This window comes from Salvelinus sp. IW2-2015, unplaced genomic scaffold, assembly GCF_002910315.2.
Source record: "Salvelinus sp. IW2-2015 unplaced genomic scaffold, ASM291031v2 Un_scaffold1525, whole genome shotgun sequence".
Taxonomy (NCBI): domain Eukaryota; kingdom Metazoa; phylum Chordata; class Actinopteri; order Salmoniformes; family Salmonidae; genus Salvelinus; species Salvelinus sp. IW2-2015.
The window spans coordinates 63,868-78,867 of record NW_019942964.1 but is presented as its reverse complement, the minus strand read 5'-3'; the positions used below and the strand labels follow the sequence as shown (position 1 = coordinate 78,867).

Here is a 15,000-nt window from a genome sequence, read left to right as displayed (position 1 = left end):
TGAGTTGCTAATAGTTTCCTTGTTATTTGAGATACAAATTCAATGTGCTTCATCTTAGGAACATCCATAATAGAGATGACAAGTTTCAAGTTGATAGGCCACCGTGGAGTGGATTTACAGTGGTTTAAATGGACACGTAAAATCAGATTTTTTAAGTCTAAAGACCAAATTTGGAGTGAATCTGAGAAGATTTTATATGATTATTTTAAGCATTAGCGTTACACAGTGAAAAACGTGAATTGGTAATAGTTTTCTTATGTTTTAAGAGATCAATACCAAACTTAACACGGTTCATCGTGGTAATGTCTTTGATGGCCCTAAAAAAAGTTGTGAAGTGGATTTACAGTGGTTTAAATGGATACGWAAAATCCGATTTTTTWAAATTTGTTAATAACTCATGGGGATGGGGAATTGGGGGTCTTTCCCCCCATCCAATCCATTTTAAGGAAGTTGAAACTGATTTACTGCATATCTATACAATTTAAAAACTAAAATGCGATTTGGAGAACATTTAAAAACAAGCCAAAATGTCCCCAGCCGTTATCACATTGGTTACTGTAGCTCCATTCATCTCAGTCCATCGACAAACACATAGCCTATTAACTATACCATTAGGCGCTACACATAAACTCAGATTAGCTCAGCAACAGGATTACAAACTTTAATTTAATATGTACAGAGGGATCTGTTAGCAGACATTTTCTTTTATGAACAAAAAGGTAAACAAATACGTTTTTATGCAGTTTACAGCTAATTTCCTGCAATTCTACACATTTTGCCATGACTATTGACATGTTAATATGATATCTGAGTGAGAGTGACTAAAAAAATCAACACAGGCCCCCTGGAAGTCAAGGCCCCTGGGCAAATGTAATATGTACCTGATCGGTAATTCAGCCATGAATTTTCGACAAGTTGAGATAGCTGGCTAGCCTAAGAAGAGTAATTTAGCAATCACTGACATGAGCTAATAGTGTGACTGTCAGTAAATGATATATAACAAAAGGAAGACTGCTGATGCACAATCAAGTTTCGTTTCGAAATTGCACCTCCTGTATTCTACTATTCTAACTCTCAACAGTAAAAAAAAATATAAAAAAATGTACGTGTAAACTGCGCGCCCGCTCGGCCGCGCACCTCTTCCATGACCGCTGCGAAATGAAATACCATGACGCGTAGAGACGCAAGAGATTCAACTTCACTGAGTTCGCACTATATAGATAAACGTTTTTTCTGTGATTGAATCAACATTATATCAGGCCCCTTTTCAATGCAACAATCCAAAACAAGTCGTGATTTTGTCTGTGATTTTGTTGTAGGCAGAGCCAGAGCGCAACAGAGTAGAATTATTTTGGCGGGGCCAAGAGCAGTCTTTCAATCACCCTCGAGGGAATGCGCTTTTCAGATCAGTTCAGAGCGCACACATTTGTTGGTATTCTTTGCTAGTTAGCGAGTTATTAGCCCAGTTATAGATACATATAGGTCAGCAATGGGGAGTTTCTGCTTCCTATAAGAAAACAAAACGTGTTGGCTACATTTCAAGCTGTCTTTGAAAAGCCAGTCAGTTTAAAGGTGTATGTCTTAATTAAAGGGGCAGTGTTGTATCTCTCTATCTCTCTCAATTCAAGCTGCTTTATTGTCATGGGAAACCTATGTTTACATTGCCAAAGCAAGTAAAATGGATAAACAAAAGTGAAATAAACAATCAAAAGTGAACAGTAAATATTACACTCACACAAGTTACAAAATAATAGAGACATTTCATATATTATTTTATGTCTATGTACAGTGTTGTAGKGATATGCAAATAGTTAAAGTACAAAGGGAAAATAAATAAACATAGATATGGGTTGTATTTACAATGGTGTTCGTTCTTCACTGGTTGCCCTTRTCTTGTGGCAACAGGTCACAAATCTTGCTGCTGTGATGGAACACTGTGGTATTTCACCCAGTAGATATGGGAGTTTATCAAAATTGGATTTGTTTTTTCGAATTCTTTGTGGGTCTGTGTAATCTGATAGAAATATGTGTCTCTAATAGGTCATAATTTTGGCAGGAGGTTAGGAAGTGCAGCTCAGTTTCCACCTCATTTTGTGGGCAGTGTTGCACATAGCCTGTCTTCTCTTAAGGGCCAGGTCTGCCTACGGCCACCTTTCTCAATAGCAAGGCTATGCTCACTGAGTCTGTACATAGTCAAAGCTTTCCTTAATTTTGGGTCAGTCACAGTGGTCAGGTATTCTGCCACTGTGTARTCTCTTTTTAGGGCCAAATAGCATTCAATATGGACCAGCCCTAGGACCAACTTGCTTAGGAGAAGTCAGGTTCATCTCTCTGTAGGTGATTTGTTATGGAAGGCTTGGGAATCACTTCCTTTTAGGTGGTTGTAGAATTTAACAGCTCTTTTCTGGATTTTGATAATTAGCGGGTTTCGGCCTGATTCCGCTCTGCATGCATTATTTGGTGTTTTACGTTGTACACGTAGGATATTTTTGCTGAATTCTGCATGCAGAGTCTCAATTTGGCGTTTGTCCCATTTGGTGAATTCTTGGATGGTGAGRGGACCCCAGACCTCACAACCATAAAGGGCAATGGGTTCTATGATGGCATAGAAGACCCTTCTTACCTTGTCTCTCAGATCGTTCACAGCTTTGTGGAAGTTACCTGTGGCGCTGATGTTTAGGCCGAGGTATGTATAGTTTTTTGTGTGCTCTAGGACAACGGTGTCTAGATGGAATTTGTATTTGTGGTTATGGCGACTGGACCTTTTTTGGAGCTCCATTATTTTTGTCTTACTGAGATTTACTGTCAGGGCCCAGGTCTGACAGGGCCCAGGTCTGGCAGAATCTGTGCAGAAGATCTGGGTGCTGCTGTAGGTCCTCATTTGTTGGGGACAAGAAGCACCAGATCATCAGCAAACAGTAGATATTTGACTTCAGATTCTAGGAGGGGGAGGCCGGGTGCTGCAGACTGTTCTTGTGCCCTTGACAATTTGTTGATATATATGTTGAAGAGGGTGGGGCTTAAGCTGCATCCCTGTCTTACCCTACAGCCCTGTGGAAAGAAATGTGTATGTTTTTTGCCAATTTTTGTTGTTTTTGTACATGTATTTTATAATGTCGTATGTTTTTCCACCAACACCACTTTCCATCAATTTGTATAGCAGACCCTCATGCCAAATTGAGTCAATAGCTTTTTTGAAGTCAGCAAAGCATTAGAAGACTTTGCCTTTGTTCTGATTTGTTTGTTTGTCAATTAGGGTGTGCAGGGTGAATACGTGGTCTGTCGTACGATAGTTTTGTAAAAAGCCAATATGACATTTGCTCGGTACATTGTTTTCACTGAGGAAATGTACAAGTCTTCTGTTAATGATAATGCAGAGGATTTCCCCAAGGTTGCTGTTGACGCATATCCCACGGTAGTTATTGGGGTCAAATTTGTCTCCACTTTTGTGGATTGGGGTTATCAGTCCTTGGTTCCAAATATTGGGGAAATTGCCAGAGCTGAGGATGATGTTAAAGAGTTTAAGTATAGTCAATTGGAATTTGTTGTCTGTATATTTTATCATTTCATGTAGGGTCTCTCTCTCTCTCTCTGTCCAGCGGCTCATATAGGTGTAGGTATATCAGGTCAGGAGGGCATGCAGGCTGTGCTAGCCTCCGACTACTCCTTTGCCCAGTTCCGCTATCTGCAGCGTCTCCTGCTGGTCCACGGCCGCTGGTCCTATTTCCGCATGTGCAACTTCCTGTTCTACTTCTTCTACAAGAACTTTGCCTTCACCCTGGTGCACTTCTGGTTCGGCTTCTTCTGTGGTTTCTCAGCTCAGGTAATTAAAAGTGACAAAAAATATATATATATATTTTGGGAAAACGTAGGAACAAAATGTACTTACGGTAGTTGTCTTTGTCCAAAGTCTCTTGAAAATAAAAAACAATAATCAGATACAAATGCTATTTCATTGGGGCAAAGAACAATGCACCATTATAGTACATCAACATTTTATATTTGTAAACATTTTGTATAAATGTTTTTCTTCACTTTATTCCTTCTGTTCTTAGACGGTTTATGACCAGTGGTTTATCACTCTCTTCAATATAGTCTACACATCCCTGCCAGTTCTGGCCATGGGGCTTTTCGATCAGGTAAGAACTGGTAGAAACTACATACAATGGCAACCCGCCGAGCCATCTTTCACTTTCTTTTACTTACTTACTTTCTTTCGTTTTTTTTCTTTTCAAGATTCTGCCAAGTCATACAGGTGAATATGTAATGTTTTTTAGATCCCCTATTTCCTGTGTCCTAACAAAATATCATTAGGGACTCTAAACCTCAAACTACCTCTACCCCACCTAAACATTAATTACTTCCCTTATCCTCACCCAACTCTAACTCAATATCATTTAGAGTCGGTAAACTGACCAGGACACAGGTTAAGCCTAGTTCTGAACTAAAAAACCTACCCAATGGAGGAAGTCCATTAAAGTGCTTATTAGTCCAGGACTTAAGCTAAGTCTGTATCCGGGAAACCAGACAATGTAGTCCGGCGTACACACACACACCTCTCATCACAACAACTCTTTTCATCCCCAGGATGTGAACGAAGCCAACAGCCACCGCTACCCTAGCCTGTACCGTCCAGGACAGCTCAATCTCCTGTTCAATAAGAGACAGTTCTTCCTGTGTACGCTGCAGGGGATGGGCACCTCCTTCCTCCTCTTCTTCATCCCCTACGGAGCCTTCTGTCTCGTCGTCAGGGACGACGGATCACACATCTCAGACCAGCAGGCTTTCGCCGTCATCATATCAACATCCTTGGTCATAGTGGTGAGCGTTCAGGTAAGAAACATAGTCAGATGACAAGATTAGCAAACTTAGGCATGACATGCCAGCAACAAACACGGACACTACACATCCAAGGATATCTGACCAAATTATGAAAGACAAGCATTGTAATTTTGAATTCCGTAAAGTCAGTGTGTGAAAGAGGTGAACAAAAATTATTGTTGTCTATTAACAATGACACAGGGGTCTGACACGTGGATGGAAAATTACTGAGGATAATAGCGGACGATATTGCCTCTCCTATTTGCCATATCTTCAATTTAAGCCTGCAGGAAAGTGCGCTCAGAGACCAAAAGAAGCCAAACAGATACCCGTCATGTTGCGGAGTCAACAGAAGTCAGAAATAGCATTATAAATATTCACTTACCTTTGATGATCTTCATCAGAATGCACTCCCAGGAATCCCAGATCCACAATAAATGTTTGTTTAGTTCGATAAAGTCCATCATTTATGTCCAAATAACTCCTTGTTGTTCGCGCCTTGAGTTCACAAATCCAAATTCATGACGCGCGATCACTAGGTCCAGACGAAAAGTCAAAAAGTTCCGTTWCAGTCCGTAGAAACATGTCAAACGATGTATAGAATCAATCTTTAGGATGTTTTTAACATAAATCTTCAATAATGTTCCAACCGAAGAATTCCTTTGTCTTTAGAATTGCAGGTCGCTCTCACGTGAGAGCYCGTGATCAACTCATGCCACTCTGGCAGACCTGTTACTCAATCAGCTCTCATTCGCCCTCACTTCACAGTAGAAGCCTCAAACAAGGTTCTAAAGACTGTTGACATCTAGTGGAAGCCTTGGGAAGTGCAYTATGACCCCACAGACACTGTATATTCGATAGGCAAGGAGTTGAAAAACTACAAACCTCAGATTTCCCACTTCCTGGTTGGATTTTTCTCAGGTTTTCGCCTGCCATATGAGTTCTGTTATACTCACAGACATCATTCAAACAGTTTTAGAAACTTCTGAGTGTTTTCCATCCAATACTACTAATAATATGCATATATTAGTATCTGGGCCTGAGTAGCAGGAAGTTTACTCTGGGCACGCTTTTCATCCGAACGTGAAAATGCTGCACCCTAGCCCAAACAGGTTAAAGAGCTGCAGTTAGTTTCAGAGTGGGTGGCAAGGAATAAGTTAGTCCTAAATATTTCAAAAACTAAAAGCATTGTATTTGGGACAAATCACTCACTAAACCCTAAACCTCAACTAAATCTTGTAATGAATAATGTGGAAATTGAGCAAGTTGAGGAGACTATAAACTGCTTGGAGTAAACTGTCATACTCAAAACATATTGATACAACAGTAGCTAAGATGGGGAGAAGTCTGTCCATAATAAAACGCTGCTCTGCCTTCTTAACAACACTGTCAACAAGGCAGGTCCTACAGGCCCTAGTTTTGTCGCAGCTGGACTACTGRTCAGTCGTGTGGTCAGTTGCCAATTGGCTCAGAACAGGTCAGCACGGCTGGCCCTTGGATGTACACAGAGAGCTAACATTAATAATATGAATGTTAATCTCTCCTAGCTCAAAGTGGAGGAGAGATTGACTTCATCACTACTTGTATTTATGAGAGGTATTGACATGTTGAAAGCACCAAGCTGTCTGTTTAAACTGCTGGCACACAGCTAAGACACCCATGCATACCCCACAAGACATACCACCAAAGGTTTCTTCACAAGCCCCAAGTCCAGAACAGACTATGGAAGGCACACAGTACTACATAGAGCCATGACTACATGGAACTCTATTCCACATCAAGTAACTGATGCAGCAGTAACATTAGATGTAAAAAAACAGATAAATATACACCTTATGGAACAACGGGGACTCTGAAGAGACACATACATAGACACATGCATACACACACACGATAACATTTCTCTCTGCTACCTCATGGCAAGCAGTACCGACGCGCCAAGTCTAGTTCCAAGAAGCTTCTAAACAGCTTCTACCCCCAAGCTATAAGACTTCTGAACATCTAATCAAATGGCTACCCAGACAATTTGCATTTCCCCCCCCTTTTACGCCGCTGCTACTCTCTGTTATTACTATGCATAGTCACTTTAATAACTCTACCTACATGTACATATTACCTCAATTACCTCGACTAACCAGTGCCCCCGCACATTGACTCTGTACCGGTACCCCCTGTATATAGCTCCACATTGACTCTGTCGGTACCCCTAGTATATAGCCTCCACATTGACTCTGTACCGTACCCCCTGTATATAGCCTCCACATTGACTCTTACCGTACCCCCTGTATATAGCCTCCACATTGACTCTGTACCGGTACCCCCTGGATATAGCCTCCACATTGACTCTGTACCAGGTCTACCCCTGTATATGCGCCCACATTGGACTCTGTACCGGTACCACCTGATATAGCCTCCACATGACTCTGTACCGTACCCCCTGTATATACCCTCCACACTTGACTCTGTACCGGTACCCCTTGTATATAGCCTCCACATTGACTCTTGTCCGGTACCACCCCTAGTATAACCCCGCACATTGACTCTTACCGGTACCCCTGGATATAGCCTCCACATTGACTCTTACGGTACCCCCTGTATATAGCCCACACTTGACTCTGTACGGACCCTCTGTATATAGCCTCCACATTGACTCTGTACCAGGTACCCCGTATATAGCCTCCACATTGACTCTGTCCGGTACCCCTGTAATAGCCTCCACATTGACTCTGTACTGGTACCCCCTGTATATAGCCTCCACATTGACTCTGTACGATACCCGTTACCCCACATGACTCGTGTACCCCCTGTATCTAGCCTCACATGACTCGTCCGTAATACCCTGTATATAGCCTCCACATTTATTTTACTGCTGCTCTTTAATTACTTCCTAGTTCCTTTTAATTTCCTTTTGCATTGTTGGTTAGCGGATTGTAAGTAAGCACATCACCTTTATATTCAGCACATGTGACTAATAAAATGTATTTATTAAAATGTACATCTTTTTTTTTTAACATTCTTTTATTTGATATGCACTAAAACACACATGTACACATGGATTTGTTTTATAGATATGTGGTAGTAGAGTAGTGGCCTGAGGGCACACACTTAATGTTGTTGAAATCTGTTGTGAATGTATTGTAATGTTTTTCAAATGTATAGCATCCTTAGAGTAGCTGCTGGCAGGAACTAACGGGGATCCCATAAAACCCCAGAAGAGTAGCTGCTGCCTTGGCAGAACTACGGGGATCCATAATAAACCCCAGGAAGAGTAGCTGTGCCTTGGCAGAAACTAATGGGGATCCATAAAACCCCAGGAAGAGTAGCTGCTGCCTTGGCAGGAACTAATGGGGATCCATAATAAACCCCAGGAAGAGTAGCTCGCCTTGCAGGAACTAATGGATCCATAATAAACCCAGGAAGAGTAGCTGCTGCCTTGGCAGGAACTAATGGGATCCATAATAAACCCCAGGAAGATAGCTGCTGCCTTGGCAGGAACTAATGGGGATCCATAATAAACCCAGGAAGAGTAGCTGCTGCCTTGCAGGAACTAATGGGATCCATAATAAACCCCAGGAAGAGTAGCTGCTGCCTTGGCAGGAACTAATGAGGATCCATAATTAACCCCAGGAAGAGTAGCTGCTGCCTTGCAGAACTAATGGGAATCCATAATAAATACAAATACAAGCCTGTTATGTCTGTAGGCATGGTTTATTGAAATTTTCTGGCTGTATCCAGCTCACATCTATAGTATGTTAGGGTTCAGGTGTACGGTAGTTTCTTGTTCAATCCTTCCTGGGTTTGTGTTAGTTTTTTGTTTTGATACCTCGTGCCTTGGTTGCTATGGCAAGATATAAATGATTAATCAGAAGCAAAATAAGGAAATGCCTCCAGGCTCTGTTAGTGGGAGAGGCCAGGTAATGGTCATTCTCAAACCATGCATTAATAACTAACTAACTAACTGAAATATATATGTGCTTTCCAATCATTTACAAAAAGACTTAGAAATCTATTTCAAATTACAAAAAATAAATGACAGTACAAGATATGAACAATGTCACTGTTTACTTGATATGTGATATGACCATGTAGTTGTTTGTTCGGTTACAGATTGCCTGACACCTACTATTGGACAACTGTGAATCACGTATTTGTGGGGTAGCCTGGCTGTCTACTTTTCGATTCTATTCGCTATGCACAGTGACGGCCTCTTCAGCATACTCCCCAGCCATTTTCCTTTCATTGGTAAGTCAATCAATCAGTCACATGTATTTATAAAGCAGTTTTACATCAGGCTTTACAGTACTAGCAGTGTAATCAGTAACCTAGTGTAATACATTAACCTAGTGTAATTCAGTAACCTAGTGTAAACATTAACCTAGTGTAATTCAGTAACCTAGTGTAATACATTAACCTAGTGTAATTCAGTAACCTAGTGTAATATATTAACCTAGTGTAATTCAGTTTTAAATATCGAGTACGATAATGATAGATGAAATTGTACCAATATGCAGAGCATTGTTTTGAGTCAGAGGGTATTTTTGTTGTGGGTTTTTCAGGCACAGCCCGTAACTGCCTGACTCAGAAGAGTGTGTGGCTGGTTATAATGCTGACCACCGTGGCGTGTGTCATGCCAGGGTTGGCAGTCCGCTTTCTGAAGACAGACCTTTACCCCACTCTGACAGACAAGGTAAAGGGAACTTGATTGACAGARGCCGTAACCACTAGGAACAGGGGAAACATCACACTAAACCAATGGAAAGAGAAGACACCAAAATCACTGAAGTAGTTCTTCTTCTTCTCAATTTCTATGAGACATTCAATACCTTCAGAAAGTATTCATACACCTTGACTTATTCCATATCGTGTTACAACCTGAATTCAAAATGGATTACAATTTTAATATAATATATATTAATAATATAATAATAATAATATATTAACATATTTCTTTTCTCACCCATCTACACTCAATACCCCATACTGACAAAGTAAAAACATGTTTTAAAAAAACACGTTTTAGTTCATTTATTGAAAATGAAAAAACAGAAATATCACAATTACATAAGTAAACTCAGCAAAAAAAGAAACGTCCTCTCACTGTCAATGTGTGTAAATATTTGTATGAACATAACAAGATTCAACAACTGAGACATAAACTGAACAAGTTCCACAGACATGTGACTAACAGAAATGGAATAATGTGTCCCTGAACAAAGGGGGGAGTTCTCCTATGTAATAAGTTTCGTGTCTATTCTTATCCATGATATTGATGATGATGTGTAGTTCATAAAAAATGCGCTGGTCACTGCGCTTTATGATTATGTGGCGGTGTATAATAACTGTTCTAGTGTGATATCAATTTTTATCATTGCGTACTGTGTATTGCGTAGGCATGGCTGCATCGGTGCACCTTTGCGCAGGAGAGGAATGTTATATATTTCGCACGAGATCTGATCGGTCTGCTGGATCGTCCGTCTCCGACTTTCGTTAGTTCATATTGTGATCTTAGATCAGTGTCAAGATGGAACTATTTACTGGTTATTTACGGTGATTAGTCGACTGTACGTATTTGTTGTACAGTACATGTTCCGTTAAATGGGTTATAGTGAGCTAGAAATCTGGTTGAGCTTGTAAGACCCTGTAGTTAAAAGTTGGGCAAGAGAGGTACTATCGAGCTTGTGATGATGTAATTTTGAGAGGATGTTGCGATTGTATTTCCTCTAAAGCTAGTTTTCGTATAATAACAAACATGATCCCAGTGATAGGTGTTGGTCAAGTTGATCACCACACCACACACACTTCACACAGCCCAAACACACACACGACACTATGACTGGAGACAGACTGATAATGTCGTGCTGTTTTCATTAGCCTGTATGTGTATCTCATTCATTACTCACCGTCCCCAGCCACAGGTAGGAACTCCACAGCCCTGGCCACTGCACTCCTGCTGCCAGTCTGTTAGTGTGTGTGTGTGTGTGTGGTGGTGTGTGTGTGTGTGTTGTGTGGTGTGTGTGTGTTGTGTGTGTGGTGTGATGTGTGGTGTGTGTGTGTGGTGTGTGTGTGTGTACTCATTCACATTCTGCAATCAGTGTGTGTATCACATTCATCCTTAGTGACGATCGTTAGGAATTTTAGTCTATGCTAGGACTACCGAGTTCGTTGGTCTCGGGATGAAGGAAGCTGAACTGTGCTCCAGGTATGTTGTTGTAATACTCAATGTCATAGTGGGTATTAACACTGTCGGTGAAGATCTGCAGTGTGATGTGTGTGTGTGTGTGTGTGTGTGTGTGTGTGTGTGCGTGCTCTTGGAAACACAGCCCACTCACTCTAGGATTGTGCATAACATCCTGGTCTATTTTGGGTCTGGATGGGGGTGTGGAGCGGTGCCTGTGAGAAGACACAGCCCTGGTCTGGCCGCCTGGGTCTGGCCCCTTCCTCCCCCACTCCTTTATATCCACGCCATTCAATTTAACTGCAAGAAGTGGGACACTGCGCCGAGGGCTTCACACTCGGTGTGCTGTTGCTGTGATGCTGTTGTGGTGTGTGTGTGTGTGCCGTGTGCGTGTGCGTGTGTGTATTTATTATACATGAATGAATAGCAGCATGGGTGTCTTTTACTCTGAGTAAACAGTATGAGGGTTAACTAGGGTTATGAGGATAAGTGGATATGAGAACGAGCCTGTAATGTGGTGACACTAAGAAGTGGTTTTGGTTTAGATGAGGGGTTAACTTAGGGTTTAATGAGGATATAGTAGAAGAGCCTGAAGATGTGGTGACTAGACAGTGTTTCTGTTTTAGACTGGTGCTGATTTAACGTGCACCTGGCTATTGCATTGAGATCAAGATTGAAAATAGCTCCGTGCTCTCGCCAAGTGACAGTGCGAGGTCATCTACTCGCTGTGTGTAGCCCCGTAGGTTTGCAGCCCCAGTTTTTAATATAGCTGTCCATACAGAAGTGGCCGTGCTATAAACGATTTCAGAGTGTATAGGACAGTTCGGTGCCAGGTGCCTTAGGCTGGGCGATATACCAAAATATATGATCATATCCACGGTATTTTAAAAACTAAATTGACAGAATGAATGGGTTTTATGTTTTTATTTTAATAAAGAGTTCTAAATGTGCTTTATGAGTAGGTGAATTGACCCTGAGGGTGGCACAAAAGTGAGGCTTTCTCCATTCTGATTTGCTTTTATACGGTTCAATTCAACTTCAACCATATATAATATATATAATACCGTCAGCAGACAAAGCCAGTTGACACCCGAAACATGCACAGGAATAATTGAATATTAAATTGATTATGACAGTAGCCAGGTTATGTAACAGTCTGCTTATCTTAATTGGCATAAGGACACAATTGAAGTAAGCACTGATTAAAACATCTGGTTGTCTGAGCAATCTTTCAAATGATTAGGACGTGTAAACAGCTTAATCAGCGTCCCAGCGGTGCATAGTGATCTGAACATGGGCCAGAACCTGTCAGCTCAACCTCCCTCTTTAATACGCGATTGAAGTGAGTTCGGGAAAAACTGAAGGTATACATCTTATAATTCGTTTTCACATACAAACGTTGTATGTCCGAACTCAGAATCAAATAGGCTTCGCGAAAAAAATGTCACTACTATAAAATGGTCACTGTGGTAAAGCATTTATTTTAATTTGTGATTTTCTGCATTTATCAGAGGWGCRATCAGGTAGCCTGATTTCAGATGTGTCCACGTCAACAGGATTATGAGGGAAATAGTTCTTCTTGCAAAGCATGTAAACGTTTTAAACAAACTATTATATTAATCTGACTATCCACAATAACTGTACTCTCTGTTGTTGTCCTCCTTTCTCAGGTGCGGTGCCTGCAGCAGGCCAGCAGAAAGCTGGGTCCTAAGGAGCAAAACCTGAGACGTGTTCGGAGGACGAGCTCCCGGCGCTCAGCCTACGCCTTCTCCCACCAAGAGGGCTATGGAGAGCTCATAACCTCAGGGAAGAACATGAAGGTCTGTCAAATAAACTAATAACAAAATATATATATATGTAGTGTAGTGCCAAAACATCAGTTCTGCGCTCTCCATTCTATTTTTTTTTTTAAATGGTTCCCCATGGGAGAACCCTTTGATGAACCCTTTTCGGTTCCAGATAGAATACTTTTTAAGTTACACGTAGAACCCTCTGTGAAAAGGGTTCTACGTGGAACCCAAAAGGCTTCTTCAAAAGGTCCCCCCCCCCTCCCATGGGGACAGCAGAAGAAACTTTTAAGGTTCTAGATAAGAGTGTAAGCCTAAATTTAAAGTGTGTAACTTTATTTTTCAAAACAACATCAAGGTCACCCCCAGCACCGCTGCCCCCTCCCCATCCCTGTCCCCATCGTCCCCTGGTAGGGTCCACAACAGCAGAAGTTTGATAGAGGGCATGTCGAAGAGGAAGGGGGAAACACCGGTAGCCTGTGTCTCTGCTGAGGCCTACGGAACATCCGGAACCTCGGAAGGCAACACTAGAACTCAACAGACTTTAATGGATTCTAATGGTGCTTCCAATGGGGCAGTTCAGACATGACCTTTTACGCCCAGTTTTTAGATTCCTAACAAGCTGTTTAGAGTATAAGATGATCCTGTGCGTCTACACCTGGCTCAGTGAGTAAGAATTAGAGCATGGTACGGTCAACATCAGGTTGGGGGGGTTCGATTTCCCACATTGGATCGATCGGCCACATATACAGGTAACTGCCAAAATAATGGAAACACTTATGAGGGTTCTGGCGGCTCTGTTATGGTGCGAGGTGCGTTTTCCTGCCATGGTTTATGTCCACTGAACCCCCTTAGAGGGCAAGGTAAACTCCAATAAATACACAGCCATTCTGAGTGATCACCTTCAACCTATGGTGAAGCATTTCTATCCTGATAGGATTGACAATGCCCCCTATCCACAGGGAACGAGTGGTCCCTGTATGGTTTGATGYGCATGAAAACGGTGTAAACCATATATATGCCCATGGCCATCTCAGTCATCAGATCTCAAACCAATTGAACARTTCTGGGAAATTCTGGAGCAGGTGCCGTGAGATAGCATTTTTACACCACCATCAAAAAAACAAACACCAAATTTAACATTCTTGTGGAAGAYTGGTGTCGCATCCCTCCAATAGAGATTCAGGCATTTATAGAATCTATGCCAAGGTGCATTGAAGCTGTTCTGGCTCGTGGTGCCCCAACGCCCTTTTTAAGACACTTTATCTTGGTGTTTCCTTTATTTTGGCAGTTACCTGTTTGTCACTGTCAATGTTGACAGTTCTGTGAGTCACTTTGGATAAAAGCGTCTGGTAAATGACTATACTGTGGGCACTGGACAAAGCAGCACACAAGAAAATTGAGAGTAAGTRAAACTCAATCATCAGAGGACATGAGCGCACCAGCAAGCAGACTCCAAAAGAACCCGCACAGGAATATCCAAATCAGTTGCTGTTCTGGGATCAACTCATGTTCAGAAAGATCCCTATAGGCTCTAGTCCATCTGAATCAGTGGAGCGGTACAGATATCAATTCTAAGGTCATTTTTTACTWTTGAGCCGTCGTSGGCAGTGTTTACCGWGAATGCAGTRTCCGCTAACATTGCCTTTAAATTGAAATCACACTGTAACGCTTYWTTTCCGCGATACGGATTGAATAGAGCCCTAAGCATTTGGAGTTTTGATTTTTGGTGGAGATCTCATTTTCAATAAATGTAGGAGTAGATTGATTTTTTCGGCAGCCTGGGCTGGACAGGTATGAGTTTGGTATCATAGCCACCTGGAAACAGTGATATAATACAGGTATGTACTTCAGGCTGCTTTAGGAAAACATTAAGCACAACTCTATCATTGTTAGAACACTGTGTTACAAATCATCTTTTGCCGATGACCATGAATATGCAAAATATGTTATTTAAAAAATATATATAATCTGGTTTTGCACATACAGTAAGTCATCGTGATAATTAAATTAAAATCAGATAGAAACTACCTCAACAAAGATGAGGTTTAGAATGCTGACTGAAAGAATGTTCAGAATGTTCTTGAGGTTTAGAATGCTGACTGAAAGAATGTTCAGAATGTTCTTGAGGTTTAGAAAAATGCTTGACTGGAACATGAAGATCTTCAGATGTTCTTGAGTGTTTAAAATGCTGGACTGAAAGAATGTTCAGAATGA

The 15,000-nt window shown here is 41.4% G+C and overlaps 1 protein-coding gene across 1 annotated transcript in view; it reads left to right on the top strand.

Moving 5' to 3' along the window:
- The window catches only part of LOC139024456 (probable phospholipid-transporting ATPase IM), a 67,319-nt gene extending 52,404 nt beyond the window's left edge, over positions 1–14,915 (top strand). The window contains 9 exon segments of the mRNA XM_070439261.1: positions 3,600–3,823; positions 4,056–4,139; positions 4,588–4,833; positions 5,105–5,175; positions 8,929–8,970; positions 8,972–9,063; positions 9,378–9,508; positions 12,667–12,816; positions 13,142–14,915. Coding sequence (XP_070295362.1) covers positions 3,600–3,823; positions 4,056–4,139; positions 4,588–4,833; positions 5,105–5,175; positions 8,929–8,970; positions 8,972–9,063; positions 9,378–9,508; positions 12,667–12,816; positions 13,142–13,372 — 1,271 coding nt within the window. The 3' untranslated portion in view covers positions 13,373–14,915.
- The last annotated feature ends 85 nt before the right edge of the window (positions 14,916–15,000 follow it).